The sequence below is a fragment of the Cyrtonyx montezumae genome, unplaced genomic scaffold, assembly GCF_038088225.1.
Source record: "Cyrtonyx montezumae isolate F1298 unplaced genomic scaffold, pur_monq_1.0 scaffold_1, whole genome shotgun sequence".
Classification (NCBI taxonomy): Eukaryota; Metazoa; Chordata; class Aves; order Galliformes; family Odontophoridae; genus Cyrtonyx; species Cyrtonyx montezumae.
The window spans coordinates 9,578,575-9,594,809 of NW_027071825.1; the positions used below are offsets into that span (position 1 = coordinate 9,578,575).

The 16,235-nt window shown below is 46.0% G+C and overlaps 1 protein-coding gene across 4 annotated transcripts in view; it reads right to left on the bottom strand.

Moving 5' to 3' along the window:
- ST3GAL3 (ST3 beta-galactoside alpha-2,3-sialyltransferase 3) overlaps positions 1-15,315 on the bottom strand; it is a 142,484-nt gene extending 127,169 nt beyond the window's left edge. For 3 of the 4 annotated variants that reach the window (XM_065740375.1, XM_065740367.1, XM_065740350.1), the window contains exon 1: positions 15,002-15,158. In XM_065740375.1, the coding sequence (XP_065596447.1) occupies positions 15,002-15,116 (115 nt within the window). In that variant the 5' untranslated portion in view covers positions 15,117-15,158. Of the gene's footprint in view, positions 1-15,001; positions 15,159-15,274 lie in introns of those variants that run through there. The other variant, XM_065740358.1, reaches the window with a different exon arrangement.
- Between the last annotated feature and the right edge of the window lie 920 nt (positions 15,316-16,235).

A 16,235-nucleotide genomic window follows, 5' to 3' on the forward strand; every position in this document is an offset into this window, starting at 1 on the left:
GTCAGTTTGCCAAGTGGAAAACCTGATGATGATTTGATGATTTCTGACCAGCAAAGCAACATATAAATCCATACTAGGATTCTCAACAACTCAAGTAAGTTACTGTTCAGTGTGGCTGCGACCAAATGGAAGATGTTTCTCTCCCATCAGCATTAACAATTCCAACCCAAAATTAACACCAGCCTCAAGGTGTACTTATATAGTGCTTTGGCAACATAGCAAAACAAAGGCCATTCTCACACTGTGCATTCCAGCACATCACTGCAGCTCCCCACCACATCTGTGCCAAGACAACTGCTCACAGGGTGGAGGCAGTAAATCGGATCACTGAAAAAGTATGAGACAAAAAACACCAAGAACCTCCCAGAAAAAAGCAACCACGCAGTTACTTACAGCAGGTTTGCCACCAAAATCAACATCCCGTGTAACTATACTCTCAGAAGCTCAGTTTTGGAAAGCTCAGGTCCTTTCCACAGTACTCAAATGATCCCTGGCAAAGTAGTAACATTCCTTAAAAGCGGGTCTTAAATAACTGCACACCTGTCGACACTCAAATAAAACACAACTCTGTGGAGAACAAGGGCCAGAGACTGCCTAAGAATGTGGCAAATAAAACAGAAGAGGAAAGATTGCTGTAAGGCTGTTCAACAAAAGAGATGGAATAACTGCAGCTCTGTCCCCAGACTGTCACTATTCTTCACGCCCAGAAGGACAACTCCCTGAAAAGCTGTCCATGGTAATGAATGCCTCAATCTAGCACAGAGAAGGAACAATCTTTCCAGGGCACTGAAAGAAAAGCAAGCTATGTTAGGAAATGTATCTGTGGAACACTTTTTGTGGCAGCAAAAATGAGAAAGCATTCACACTGATCTAACAAAATTATTGGATTGTCCACAAAACCACTTCAAAAATTCATAAATGAATGAGATGAAGACAGAGAGGAGATCCAAAGAGGACTGTGCAGTAACACTCCAACTGTTCCAATGACCAACATACTGGGAGCAAAAAAAATCCAAGCTCCATGCTCATATGTCAACATCTGGGGGGGAAAAAAATATATAAATTTGTATCTTACAACAACAGTACCCTCTACTGTTACAAAGTTGAATAGCAAAAGATGAAGCCCAGCTGACCATCACAGATACCCAACGCAGGAACAGCCACCTAGAACTTGGTGTAGATAGCTGTAACAGCTACTTAGCTTCCTGTGAAGAACTTCCAAGTTTGTTGTTGTTGTTTTCACTCTACAGAGTCAGATTTTGGGTTGGTTATCACGGTCATTTATTTCTTTTCCCCAGACCTTTTACTGTGGTTGGAAAAGTGACTGTTTTAGCCTTAAAAAAAAGAAAGAAAAAAAAGAAAGTAAAAAATTGAGCACTTTTCTTCAGAAGCCCAGAGCCAGTCAACACCACAACAATATCTTCTGGACTGTTCACAAAATACCACTGTAAGTGGGGCTTCAAGGTAAGCCACAAACATCAGGAGACACAGCCCTTGTGGCAACCAGCTGGAAAGTAAGGGAAGATGCGACTAGCACAGACTTTAGGAGTGTTATATGGCTAAAAAAGCTCCCAAGCTTCATTTGAAGCACAGGCATCCATCATGAAATGCTTGAATGAACAAGAAGCAAGAAAGAAAAAACACAGAAGTCATGAATACTTAAACTAGATTATGTGGTTATAGTCAATATTTCAACATGGAACTGCGGATGTACGTGCCTGTGTGGGATCCAGAACTACACAGCACTTGTCTTCAGAAAAAATATAATCTCTCATACCAAGGAGAGAAGACATCCTCTCACTACTGAGGGACAGCTGATCCACACAGAACAATACTTCATTTGCAGCTGGTTTTTGGAATTCGGATTAACGATCAATTCATTGCTTTTTAGTTCAAAATTTTCCCTTCAAGTTTTGAAGTTGGAAATTTAATTAGCCACAAAGAGCTCTCAAAGTGAGAAGCATTATAACAGAGTCCCTTATTTTATGAGTGATGAATCAATATCACAAAGAAACATGGCTTTCTTGTACCAGGTATCACCCACTACACACTGTGGATGCCCTTAAAGCTGGACTGTAAACTCCTCACAATCTCCAGGAGTTGGCCTGGAGGATCCTCTGCTTCCCTCTGAATTATAGGACATGCAGCAATAGCACTACCAGAGTGTGGTTTCCTACAGCAAAACCCATCCAGAACTGGGGCAGATCAAGGCACCTGGGAAGGATTCTGTGCCATTACTCAAAGATAATTTATCAGAGCTCTTAATCCCTAGACAGCTAAAATTACATATAAAGACCCTAGTCTATGAATTAATCCTGTCTGAAAATCTCATATTTGCCTTCTGTTTGGGATGTGATAACTACCAACTGTAACCCCGAGGCCAGCAGGTTAGCTTTCCCTCCCAAATGCATCAAAACGGTTGAACTTCCTTCCATTGGAGCAGAACCACATTTGAATGCATCCTAGGGCAACAGCCACAGGGCAACCATGTAAATGTTTGAATCTTGGCAATTAGGTGTAGTGCAGCCTACAGAGGTGTTTATAATGAGTTATAGTAAACGACAAATGGCTCTGAATCAGCACCACAAGACTGAAACCCCAATGCATTTGCAGTGAGAAGCATGAACAAGATTATAACTGCAAGCCACATTTTCTACTCCACTCAAACAGATAAATCTTCCAAAAACAATACTTTAACACAGAGCCACACTCCAAGAAACATTGCAATGTCTGAAGAAAAGCAATGAGAATGATCAATCTAGAAAATTAAAAAAAAAAAAAAAACAGGATCAAAGAGAAGACTACCAGCACAGAACATGTAAGGACACGCTGAAAAGAGGAGGAGGATCTTGACAAGAGCTTGCCATTGAGTTGCTTACAGTCAGAATGATTTAGGGTAGACATCAGGGAAAATCTGTCTCCAGGGAAGAATAATTAAACACTGGGATAGACTGTCCAAGTTTCAAGCACGTTTTATAGAGTATTTCTGACATACGCTGGCATGAAATTATGTTAAAAATATTGCCTGGAAAAAGACTTTCTGCAGTTCTTTCCAAGGCTATTTTCTACAATTTCCTATAAGGGAAAATATTTTGAGTGGCCATTGTTGAAATACACAGCTTCTAAAATGAGTAGCAATATTTAAGATAAGATAATCAGGAAAATAAATATTGGTAGAAGTGAAGAACATTAGTCTACAGAAAACAAAACGTAGGACAATCAGCTTGCAAATTCAATATTTACTCAAGTACCTCAGATGGTAACTAAATTGTTATATAACAGGAAAGAAAGCCTCTATGTAGTTCCAGCTCTCACTCCTGGCTGTTTCTTAATGCCAGTGAGGCAAGGTAGCTGGGCTAAAAGCTAGAGAACCAGGAAAGCAAAAATACACAACAGAAATACTAAACTAAGTGAAGGTTTATCAGTTAAATAGATTGGCTGCTCAGGACCACCTTTTTCAGTTTAATATCAGCACAGCAATAAACACTGTACAGCAGAAGCCACTTTTTTTCCATTCAGCTGAAGTCCTTCCACATTACAGCCACAGCAACCAAACTTCATTCTCTCAATGGTACAATTGCCCTGCATTCATCTAGAAATCTTCAGCACTTTCAAGGCTGTTGCGGGTCCCTTCCAACCCAGGATATTGCATGATTCTATGACTGCCCTTTAAGTAAATCCAAAACCATTGTCTGGTTGGAAAATGTCACAGGGGAAGAGAAAAATTAAAAACAATGGATTTGGATTTGACCCTGTCTTCTAAATGAAACTTCTGATATACACAAACCTGCACCTGATCACAATCCTGTCCAAGAATACAGCAGCCAACATACAACTGCACGGGATTTATATGTCACGCGATAGTACATAACCATGTTCTCCCTAACATTTTATGGAGGGAGCAGACACTTCAGAGATGAGGCTTCACACTGCATAGGATGTAGGAAGGGAACCTAGCAATCGACACAAAATGAAGCCTTCTGGAAACAATCACCCCAATAGCACCCACTGGACACGGATAGAGGGAATGCTACAAAGATTTTTTTTAATTAAGATGTTTTTATAAAGTATACGCTGAGGAACTGATAAAAGTTATTTTCAGAAGAGGAATATTTTGCATTCTCAGCTCTTATGGAAAGATTTCAGTGTTTGTACGGATCATGGTATTGTGTGCTTTAGAAATTCTACCTTTGAAGGCCAACAAATAGCTGCTGCAGAAAAGAGACAACTGCTCTTATTGGAGAGGTCACTGCAAACAAGGCCAGCAGTTGGCTGAAAGGACTTAAAAAGTAGATGAATAAAGGCAATAAACTACCCCAAAAGTATTTGGAGAATAACAGCCGCACTGCATGGGGAACCCTGGAACTGGAAGGACGAAGAAAAAAGTCCAGAAAGTTGGACTTTATTCTACTGGAGTCTATTGAAGAATCTGTCGGATTCATTGGAGATCAACAGAAACACTCAAAAGGATTGGAAAAACCAAACACAAGTCCTTGAAGGTGCCTGTTCTAAAGCCCTGATTATTTTGGAATACTACCCTTCTCACACGGCCTTTGAGCTTTTGCTTTCTATAAAATTACATTTGCAAGGATAAAAGCAGACGTGAGAAACACTCCCAATGCCCATCACATCTTCTGAGCCCTACAGGGGAAGAGCGTGACAACAGCCACGAGTTACAGTTTAGAATCATGGAATCCTCTGAGTAGGAAGGGACCTTTAAAGGTCATCCAGTCCAGCTTAAGAGGTTCGGATTGGCCATTAGGAAAAGGTGTTTCAATGGGAAGGCAGTGCACATGGGACAGATTGCTCAGAGAAGGAGCCTGCTGTCTGAAGTCCAGTTTTTGGATCATCCCTCTATTCTCACTCCCTTAACAGTGAGTGCTTTTGGACTGAGCCAAAAGAGCTAAAAACCTCTGTGGTAGTAACACCATTTCCCATACTGTTATTGCATCTTCAGCACATCCAAGACGTACAATCTCTAGAGAGGGCTACAGACAAAAAAGGGGTTGTGTGCAGATGACTGCACAGCATCCTGCTGGATGCTGATGTGTGTTACAAAGGAAGGAGTTTTGCTTAGTCTGGAGAAAACAAAGCTTTGAGAAGACAAGGTAGCAGCCCTGCAGCACCTGCAAAGAGGTTACCAAGAGAATAGAACCTGGTTCTCAAAGCATTGCGCGGTGGGACAGAGAGGCAATGGGCATGTCAAAGTCCGGACCAGATATATGAAAAAACTTGTTCACAGTCATGACAGTGAGACACTGGAAAAGGCTGTACAGAGAGGCTACAAGGTCTCCATCCTTCCAGATTTTCAAAACCTTAATGGATAAAGACCTAGGCAATCTGGCCTCCAAACTAAGTTACTCTAGGAGCAAAGGACACTAGAGAAGATTTATTATTATTATTTCTACATGCAGGATTTACTGAAGTTTACCCAGGGAACGGCCAGTTGCCACATGGTAACTGAGAAAGAAAGAGAAATGCTGTAATTTTATTTGTTCGGAGTCGTATTCTCTCCACCAGCAATCGCTTCTAACAGCACGGGGAATCCCACGGAGGGTCGAGCAGAAGACAGCTGCTGCCCTCAAGTGGTCCCTACCACAACCGCACGTCACGGAGCCCACAGCCCCCAGCCGGACTGCCCACCTCGGCGGGGTTTACGTGGTGCTGGTACGGATTGAGGACATTTCCTAAAGAGCTGGGGCGGGGGGAAAGGCAACTTCTGTATCTTCTCGCCAAATCAGTTTCCTGTTCCCACCCATGACGTGAACGAGTTTCCCAGCACACCCGGACACGCGCCAGAGGAGGACCCACTTAAGCTCGGGCTTGGCAGAAGGCTGAGCACCACACGCCCCACATTCAATTTGTATAACCTCTGCTATCATGCTACTTAGCTTTTGAAAGATTGAAGCACGTACCAACAACAAAATCAAATCAGAAATCAAAGCAACAATCGAAACTCCCCGAAGATCACAGCATCTCATGCTCCTTAAGCTGAGACACGATGTGCTTTTTTAAACATCTTCTCTTATGAGAACAGACAAGTGTAAAACACAGACCTAAGAATTGCTCACACAGGGAGAAACGATGGGGATAGCAGAGCTGACAGCTGCAGGCACATCAACCCCGGTTCTCGGGGAGGGATTAGACAGGAAAACCCCAATCCTCCTTTGCACTATTTTTAACTCTCACTTAATGAAGCATTTGAGTCACTACCTCAAGAAACTCCAAGCATTCAGAGGCCAGGAGGCACAGCCCAAAGGCCTCACAGATACAATGTACTGTGACTGTAAAAGTACCTGTTAGTTTGTTGCAGCAAGGAGAAGCGACGTTACATTGTGCCGAAGCTCTCCTCTCCCCCTGGCACGAACTGAGCCCCTTTCCAAAAAGGCAGACCTCTGTTTCAAGGGTTTAGAAATATTCATACCACATCTGAACAATTCTTGAGTATGAAATACGCTTAGAAAATTCATTCAGAATTAGCAGTTCTCTGGCAACAATTCAATTTGCAATCTTTACACTGCATTAACTCACGCTTCTGCCTCTGATAAAGTACCAGACCCCAAACACAAAAGCTCCAAAGCATATAGAAATTAATGTCGCAATGAAGCATATTTAAAACTAATAAAAGTTTCTCCAATGCTCAGATAAGGCACTTCTGAGCAGAGCAACAGCACTAACAAAAAGCAGCATGACTGATTTCCCAGCAGCACAATGGGGAAGTGCCTATGCTCTATTTACAATGTGACAGAAAGGCGTGGGATGAGTCTCAAAAGGCAGGAAAGACTTAGCAACTAAATTCACAGTAATTAGATTTCTAATTATACCTAGAGCATTAGTGACTGCCATGCTTGAAGCGGCCTAAACTGCTCCATTATTCCCCAATTTCAGAAACTTGGGTTTTCATCCTTGGAGCAGAAATTCTGGAAGTTTAGTGCATGCCTGAACAGTTATTTTTAAGTAGAAACAGAAGACAATGCTCTGTGTCTGAGTATGGAGAGCAAAATTATACTTTTCCATTACAAAAGAAGCCCACCTTTAAAAAAGAAGGCAGGTTAATGCATCTAGAAAGCACCAAGTGGAGTGCCTTTGATGTAGTGCACCTGAAGGCTGAAAAACCCCACGCCAGGGCTCACACATCTTATACAGCTCCTACCAGCAAGCAATGCCAGCTGCATCAGCCCCTAATTACAGGGCTCACACCAAGCCACCAGCACTGCCCGTGCAAACCATCCCCTCACCAGCTGTGTCACTGACACCATACTTGGAAGTACTGCTGTGCTTTTACACATATCAGCAGAAATCTCTGCCCTGAGCAAGCAACTTCAGCACATTACTGTTCTCCTGCATCTAGCAGAAGCAGAATGTGCATTACAGGGAAACCAGCCTCCTCTGGCCAAATTGATGCTGGATCAGGAGCCTGGAGACCTTTGTTCTATTCATAGCTCTGCCCTTGAGCTGCTGTGTGACATGGAATAATTTCACCTCCCCGTGCCTCTGCTTCCTCAGCCTTCTTCAGTCAAGTCTATTTAGGCTACCACCCTTCATCCTAAGAAATGCACCTCAGTGCATCTTTTTGATTAGGATCTCCGGACAATCACAACTGAACAGCAATACTTACGTAGCATTACTGCTGTGATGAACTCGATTCATTTCTGACCAAGATTAAAAAAAATGATAACGCAATTGCACTAATACACTATTAACCTTGTCATCTACATCCTGCTTAGCCTTAGTATATAGGAAGCTATCAGCTATTTACCTGCCTGAGAAATTCAACATGAATTGATTTCTGTGCCACCGCATTTTCACTCCTTCTAATAAAGCATTCTATAGCTATGCTGTGTTAACTCTGTTTGTTCCAGGACTTAAGAGGATACTGACTCAGTTCAGATGGACCTTAGGTTCAGTCAGCATTCCTAATACTGGAAAGCCACAGGAAGACAGCAAAGAACAAAAGGACATACTGTAACAGGACTGAATTACAGTAGGAGGGATGCCAGCATCATCTAAAAACAAGAAGCTAAAAGCACATATATTGCTTGTCTTTAAGCTCCTAAAAATGTAAACAGTAATTTTTAACACATTCTGGTTTTCTATTTTCAGAACAGAGCAAAAAGAGCTAAATTTGGACCCTTAGAGATGTGCATCTAGGAATGTCCAGGGTACAGTTATTCACAGTACTAAGAACTGAAAATGACCCAGCCGTGCTGCTCTTGCCAGCCGTGCCCAGGTCTGCCCAGTTTGTTGCCTCAGCCCGAGGCTGCGATGACACAAGCCATTTACGTCAGAAGAATGACCTGTAACAGGAACAAGAGCACCTTGGAGAAAAACCACTTCTCCAAAACTTGCCTAACTGCGACAGATAGGGTCAGGATCAGTACTGAGGCCATGAAGGACAGAAAGCCACAGCAGGAACAGCTGTCCCACTCCAGACAATCCACTATGAAGTCCTTTGTGCCAGAAGCTGTCACTGCAATAACATCAGCAGATGAGGCATGAAGCAGAATTCAGATGAGCCTGAAGGATACTCAAAGCCAGCCCACCTGTACTACAGAGGACAGAGATCTATTCTATCAAATGAGTGCTGTGGTGGAGCTCCCAGTGAGACCAGTAATACCTTAAGGCTCAACAGACATGGCAAGCTGTTGGGATAAGCAGTGAGGAGACAGAGGAAAGGCAGGAACAGCTCAGCAGAGGCTGACATGGCCTTCACAGGGAGGTACTGTTCCAGCTGAACCCCGCGCCAAGGGGCTGGCAGGCAGCTGGGATGAATGAGTCCTTTCACCTCTGAAAGCACCCAGCTGCAGAGCATTTGCTGAGAGAGGTGAAGTGCTTTCACTGCATTGTGCCTCGCAGAATACAGGCACTCGCTGACTTTGACCTCCAGAGAATTGTAAGGATGCAACTTCAGCTCCTGGCTGACACCGAGTGCTGCCCCTTACAAGCCACGAGCACGGGCACAGTGATCCTGCTGCTCAGCCCGTGGGGACTCTTAAGTGCTGTGCTGTCTTTCTCTGTGCCTGCCCCGGGATCCTGGAGCCTCAGGATGCCCTAGCAGTTCTGCCCCGTGCTGATACAGAGAGACAGCAAGGTCCCCAGGACAGCATGGTTGGGCACTGTTGTGTTTTACCAGGGTGTACCAGGAGCACTCACCTGCAGCTGCATGGAAGTACCACCACACACACACTTCCTAAGCTCGGGGAATTTAAGCTCAGCCATGCTCCTTGTTCTGGCAGCTTACCAGGGAGGGTAGAGTAACCTGAACACTGATGGCAATTTCCAGCTATTAAATCTATTTACCAGTGTCCTGCCCAGATAAGAGAACCAGTCACCAGAGGCTGCGCTCAGAGGTTTCCAGTTTCAGGCTGAACATGAATGGAACGTGTCAGTCCAATAGGAGAGTCCTTAAAAAATTTATTTTACTAGCAACTTGTCTCAGTGCCTACTTTTACCCCTTTATTGCTGCCACGATAATACTACTTCCTATTTTGAACTCTTATTCCAAAAAAGGTGTCTGTGTGATACTCAGATCCCTAAAGCATCTGAAAAGCAGCAAAGAGATTCCTTAAGTCTGTAACTGGACCTGTTTATGAGAGCTTTCCAACCATTCATTACCAGTTTTGGAGAAGCACAGACTACAGAAGAACTGAGCAAATGAAACAGACCTTAAAGCAACTGCTGCAGAAAACTCACATTTTTGCAAAATACCATCCAAGAGCTTATAAAGAAAAAAAGTCCCACAAACCTGATACCCACAAGGTTAACAACCATCAGGCTTTTCAGCCTGGGAGCACCAACAGAATCTACTCTAAAGAAGCAAACACACCCCTACAGCTAAGGCCATACAGAGAGAGAACAACTGAAATCAGCATCACCATTAGTCTGTCACCCCTCACAGTAGGGACACTGGTGCTCTTTAATTCTACACTAGAAAAGGACACTCTCTTGCACCTAACCATAAATCCAGCCAGCTTAGCTCTAGCCAAAATCTCATCAGAGATTTATGCTCTCGACGCCAAGCTGAGTTGGTCTTGAAATGCTATTTTTGTAGGAGCACTCCGCATTTCCCTCTTCTGGCAGAGGTGAGCAGCGCAGTAATCCCATAGCCAAAGGTCTGAGCACAAAGCTATTGCACACCCCTAGCCACAAAGGGCACAAGGTCGTCTCTGTGGCTGCTCACACACCAGCTGAACACCTTTTCACTTATCTTTACGTAACAGAATGGAAAGAGGTCAGACGTCAGCGTATGTAGGACCTGCTCCCTTACTCAGAAAGGCAGCAAGGCCTTTAATCCAAGCTACAACAGTTGTACCCACACTACATAACATCACACGTACAGTGAGGCTTCAACCACATCAGAAAGAGCATGCACATTCCAGACCCTCTGTCATGGTTTAAAAAGATCAATTTCTACCACACGTTTCAGCTCCTAGTGCAAGAATTGACAAAAATACCACTTCATTTTGAAGGAGAGAAATCATATACGCAGCTTTGATTGCTTTTTATTAATTTAACCTTATTTGCTGAGCCTAGTCTCCATGGAAATGCAAGCAGAAGAAAAACCTGCAACCAGAAGTGAGTCAGTTTTGCCTGTTTATGTCTCCTCAGTTCCCATAGAAACAGACATTAAAAAAAAAAAGATAAGGGTCCTGAAATACCTTCTGAAAACCTCTTCCCAGAGCTCTGTGTCTTCGGCTGCCTTTCCAAAATTAGAGTTGAAAATAACACCAAGCAACAGATGACAGAGTAGTGACACTGACAGAAAATACCTGGGGATGTTTCAAAAGCCACATCCAAACCGAAAGCTCCCGATCTACAGTTACAAATTGTACTAACTTAAGTTTCAACTGCAGTGTCTGAAGTAGGGTGTGTATTTTTCAATAAATTCAATGCTAACATAGATACAAATACAATAGAAAAAAATGTCATGCTCCTTGCCACAAGCATATTTCAGTACTTCAACAGGCCAAAAAAAAAAATGCTGCCTCAGGGTAACGAGTCCAAGATTTCCATAGCCAGGACATTTTTAAAAGGAATCACTGCTTCCTTTGAACAAACTCATTTTAAGTTGCAAAATCGGCTCTGCACATAGCAGGTTAAGTAACAAATATCAGTACTATAAGTTAACATGAGTCTATTCTGTCCTTTAAAGTTATGTACTCCTCCAAGCAGATAAAGCAGAACCCAAGGCACTGACAGCAAGAGTCCACCTCCCGTTCTACCGTCCAGGGATACTGGGACACTTCCCATGCACAGTGTTCCTCACAGTTGCACAGCTATCATCTTCCTTCCTCCTCAGAGCTGAACACACCCTGGCAATGGGAAGGACAGGAGAGAGAGCTGTTAGGAAAGTGACTGTGGTGCATATTTCAGAGCACCAAATCCTGCTCCTCTCACTCCTGTTGTTGGGTAGGAATCCCCCTGGCATCACACTGTACAGAAATGCAACGAACAGAGCCATCATTACCTGCTGCTGCAAAGTCCTTCTGGAATGCACAGGACAGCTGACCCCAACATCAGACTTCTTTCCTTGCGTCCACAACACACCATCAATTCTACGTGTTAGCACACCTCCACAGACTCAACACCTTTATAATCAGATGGCTGTAGCTTTTGTCATTATTGCCTGCCTGGGAAGAACAAGCAAGGTGCTCCTCTCTTATCACTGCCACCAGAGAACAAAGCTGCAGAAGGGGAAAGGAAAGGTAACAAACATGATAAAGGAAAGGCTCAGGGAAGAGCAGTGCAGCATGACACTTCCTGCAAGAAGAAAGAGCAGCAGCAGTCATGGGAAGTTCGTCTTCAATGGCAGATGCAGCTGAACTTAATTCAACCTTAATTAGCTCACATTAGCTGAATTCAATCTATTCCTGTTACAGGAAAGATAAGCCTTAGGGAATTAATTATTTTCTACTCCCCTTTGTACTCTGGCACGGTGTAGCGTCACAGCACAAGGAGAGCTATCTCTCAAAACCCAATAAGGCAGCACTCAAAGAGGACAGATCTGAAGTTCAGTGGAGAAGGTACAAGAAACACCGACGGGCATCCTTCAGTCCATTCAGAAGCAAAGAGGTGTCGAGCAGCAACAAACACTGCACTTGAACTACCCCTCTACTCCAGCAGCTAGCCATACAAACCAAGCCTTAGCACTGACTACATTTCTTACTGTTACCATTCAAACTCATCCTTCACTGCTGCATACAGGTGCTCTCTAAAGCACTGTGGGGACAAACCAGACAAGCAACAAATCAGCAGATGGATCACTTTTCCCCCATACTCTACAACAAATGCAACTTCCATTTGATATTAAATACAGGTGTCAAGTTCATTAAAGCCAAGCTCTGAAGAGATTCTGAGGCATCAGCTGTCAGGATCTTAGTTTTGTGCCTCCACCAGCACAAAGAACTAAGCAGAGAAAAGATGAACATGATTGCTGCAGCTAGGGAGTCAGTGTTACACCCAACAGAGACAACAGTCACAAGGAAAAAAAAAAAAAGAATTTAATGACAAGGTGATGTACATGTAAAATCAATACTCTGAGATTATTCAACACCCAAAAATGAACACTGCCTACTTAGTTTTACCCTTTAGGGCATCACTATCACATCAATCACGATGAAATGCACAAGGTCACAGCTTGAATTACTGGGAAATTAAAGCACAGCAGCTATCAAGCAGCACCTGCCCTGTGTGCTGATTAGGCAAGGTCCCCTTAGAAAAAAGGAAATAACTGCAACTTTATACATCATATCGCATTCCGTCAGCCCAAGAAGGCCTCATCATGGTTAAACAAGCAACCTCTGTTCTGTCATTTGTTAACTCCCAAATGCTTATTTACAGGAGCTTCGTATTAACCCTTCACATCAAGGTTCCCAACGCAGGATTTTAAACCTGCCTGTGTTCCTCATTTGCATAACTGCAGGATAAATAAAGCGTTTTTGATACACACAGTCTGACAGAAGGCTGCTACCACCTTAGCTGCTTTGAAAATCAACCATAAAGAAATATTACCCTCCCTCATTTGGCTGCAATTTACACTAAAATCTCAAGGAGCTTCAGCTGATATCTAAGACACAACCCACAAAAGTTTCTAGAAGAAAAGGAACCATGGTGCAGCGCTTATTAATTATAACAACTGATGAAGATTGGGTAAGCAAACTCCTCAGACCAGCATCGCTGCTTTGCACCTGTTGAAGAAGCTTAACACCAGCACTGCAACTTCCAGGATCAACTGAAGAATGCATTTAAAGCAGAAGAGTGGAAATAAGCAGCTGTACACCTAACAGAACGCCTGTGGCATCACATCCCTGTGCTCCTCTCACAATGGGACCTGAAAGCCACCAGAGCAGTCAGCACACACTGCTCTGAGGAGGATGCAACCCCCCCACCTCCTCCTCACCCTTTCTGGTAGAAGCATTCCATTTCTAGAAATCCACATTTGCCTAAAGATTTACAACACTGTACCACCCAAGCCCCGGGAAAGTGACACAGCTTATAGCAAGTCACACAGAACTAAAGCCACAAATCCAAACAGATGGAACCTGACGGAATTCAGAACCCACCACAGCAGCCTGGCACATGGCACGTAAGCACACAGCTCCTCCTCCACGATTAACAAAGTTCATTCTGAGGCTGTGCCCTGAAGGGCTTTTCCGCGTGTGTTTTGATGTTTCTTTGCCTTGGGTTCTGTTTAGTTTTCATCTGTGGTTGTTTTTGGGAAGTCTCAACATGATTTCTGACACCGTGAGAGAAGCAAAGGACAAAAGGCACTGTAAGTCAGCAGAACCATTCTCTTAACTACTTATTTTCATTTGGGAAGGATTTTCTACAACTCACTGACAAGGCACTAGTTCATTGGCTAGCAGTAAAGCAGTGAACCCCTTTCAGCAGCACAAACCTGATAAAAACTTCTGTCCCAAAAGACATCCTGTCTCCTCCTATAAACTGTCTTCTTATACCCATTGCAGTACAAGTCACTTCAGCAGTCCTCACGTTAAAGTCACATCAGTGCAGACAACATCTCTGAGCCATCACCTGTCATCATACTAAACTTCCTAGAACATGTAACAAAAGATAAGGGGTGTGCAGAGGTAGAAAAACAGGATCAAGTTTAACGAGCATTGCAAAAGGAACTTCCAGCAGCACGCAAACAACGTGCTACAGCAAAAACAGAATCTGACCCACAGCTTTGCTGGACACCCAAATGATCCTTCTGGGTCAGTGTTCCTCAGCCCTGATTTGGAGAGAAAAGGTTGGCTGTGAGGGGCCTGAAACATCCCAAGGGACAGGCCAACTTGGGTGTGGGGCAGGGAGCGGAGAAGAGGTGAGATATTCCCCGTTTTTGTCATTCTCAATAAACAGTCCTCACGTGCAGACAAGCAAGCAGTCAACGCAAGCAAAAACACAAGCAGTAAGTGAGCAATCAAAGCTCAGCCCAAGCTACATCACGTTGCAACTAAAACCTCCCATGGCACCACTACACAATACAATCCTCAGACCGTACTCAGCGAAGTCAAATGTTCCTTTGGACTTCAGAAAGGATGAGAGACATTGTTTTAGATGACAGATAGTTGGCAGGGAACAGCACGTCAGATAAATGGTAGATGAGGCTTTCTGAAGGACAAAGCGAGATGGGGAGATAGCCAGCATGACAGACCAGAGGAGGAAATCAAAATCCACCGGAGAAAAAAACCTTGGCTTTGACATTGGCTATACAGAGTGGGCGGCAAAACTGCACAGAGTCAGGGAACAAAAGCCTCAGCGTGTAAACTCTCTATTTGGGGAATTAGGAAACAGAAACCACAACAGACCGTCCCAAGAACCGACGGCTCTAATGCTGGATATACAGGGCGTGAACCTGCTTTTGCATCCGGTAATCAAAGCAGAGCCATAAGGAGCACGAGGCGACCACAAACCCACACCCGTAGGTACATCCCGAAAGCCCCGGCTCTTGCTCGGGCTTCGACACACGCCCCGGACGCCGGCACGGCCCCGTACTTACTGGAGTCTTCCCAGCGGAGGAGGTGCAGCTTCCAGGCGGAGTAGTAGAGAAAGCCCAGCACCAGGAAGAGGCAGAGGGCGAGCAGCAGGTTGCGCATGAACACCAGCAGTCCCATCTTCGCATCAGAGCCGCTCCGTTACGCGACCTGCGGAGGGAGGACAGGGTGAGGATGGGGAGGTCGCGGAGCGCGCACCCCGACACCGCCGAGCTCTGCGTGGGATCTCCGGATCGGGCCCCACCCCCCAGCCCCGCACTCCCGCCGCCCCTCCTCACCCGGCCGCCGCCGGCTCCTGACGTTCGGCCGCCGGCCGCGGCCCCCGGGCGCGGGGCTGCGGGAGCCGCCATGCCGGGCGCGGCGCAGCGGGACCGGCCGCCGCCGCCGCCGCGGAGCTGAGAGGCACCGCGGCCGCCAATGGAGCGGCGGGGCGGGCCCCCGCGCCGCCAACCCGCCCGCATAGCGGCTGCCGGCGGCCAATGGGGAGGCGCGGGGGGCCGCGCCCGCAGCCAATCGCGGGAGGCGGCCGCGAGCCGATGGTGGGCGGGCGGCAGGGGGTCGCCGCCGGAGGGGCGCTGCGGCAGGGCGGTGGCGCGCATGCGCACCCGCTCGCTCCCGCGCGCTCAGCGGATCCCGGAGCGTCTTCCTTCGCTGCCCGGATCGCACGGCAGCCGCGCCCCGCACTGCTCCTGCGTCCTTTTTAGCATCCGTGCTGCCGTTCTCCAGTCCCGGCGGATCTCCAGACCCCCGCGCACACGACCGCATCGCGGGGCGTCACAGTGCGGGACGCGCAGCAAAGCGTGACTCGCTCCGCACGGACAGCGTCGCTTCCTGCCCCGCGCTGCCCACGGCGCCGCTGTCACCCCACTGCACTGCCCCCCACCTCAGCCGCGCTGGAGGCCCCGGTGGGATATCACGACGTCATATCAGGGCAGCAAATAAACCCAGCGGTTTTCCGTTTCCACCCTGCATGATTCACTGTTGACATGAGAAACGTCGACAGTCGCGTGAATTCGTGGCACTGCGGTTGGGACTCGTGGCGGTGTGGCGGCACTGCAAGCCCAAGTGGCACGCCGCGTTGTGGCAGTGCAGGCTGAGCCCTGCCCGAGCACATCCGGAGCCCGCTGGGAGCCGGAGTGCCCACACGGCCCCTGAGGCACAGCTGGGACCTCAGCTTTGTGTTCAGCACAAGCGGAGCTGTGCCAGCTTACTGCACGTGAGCTCCTCGCAGCTGGGCCC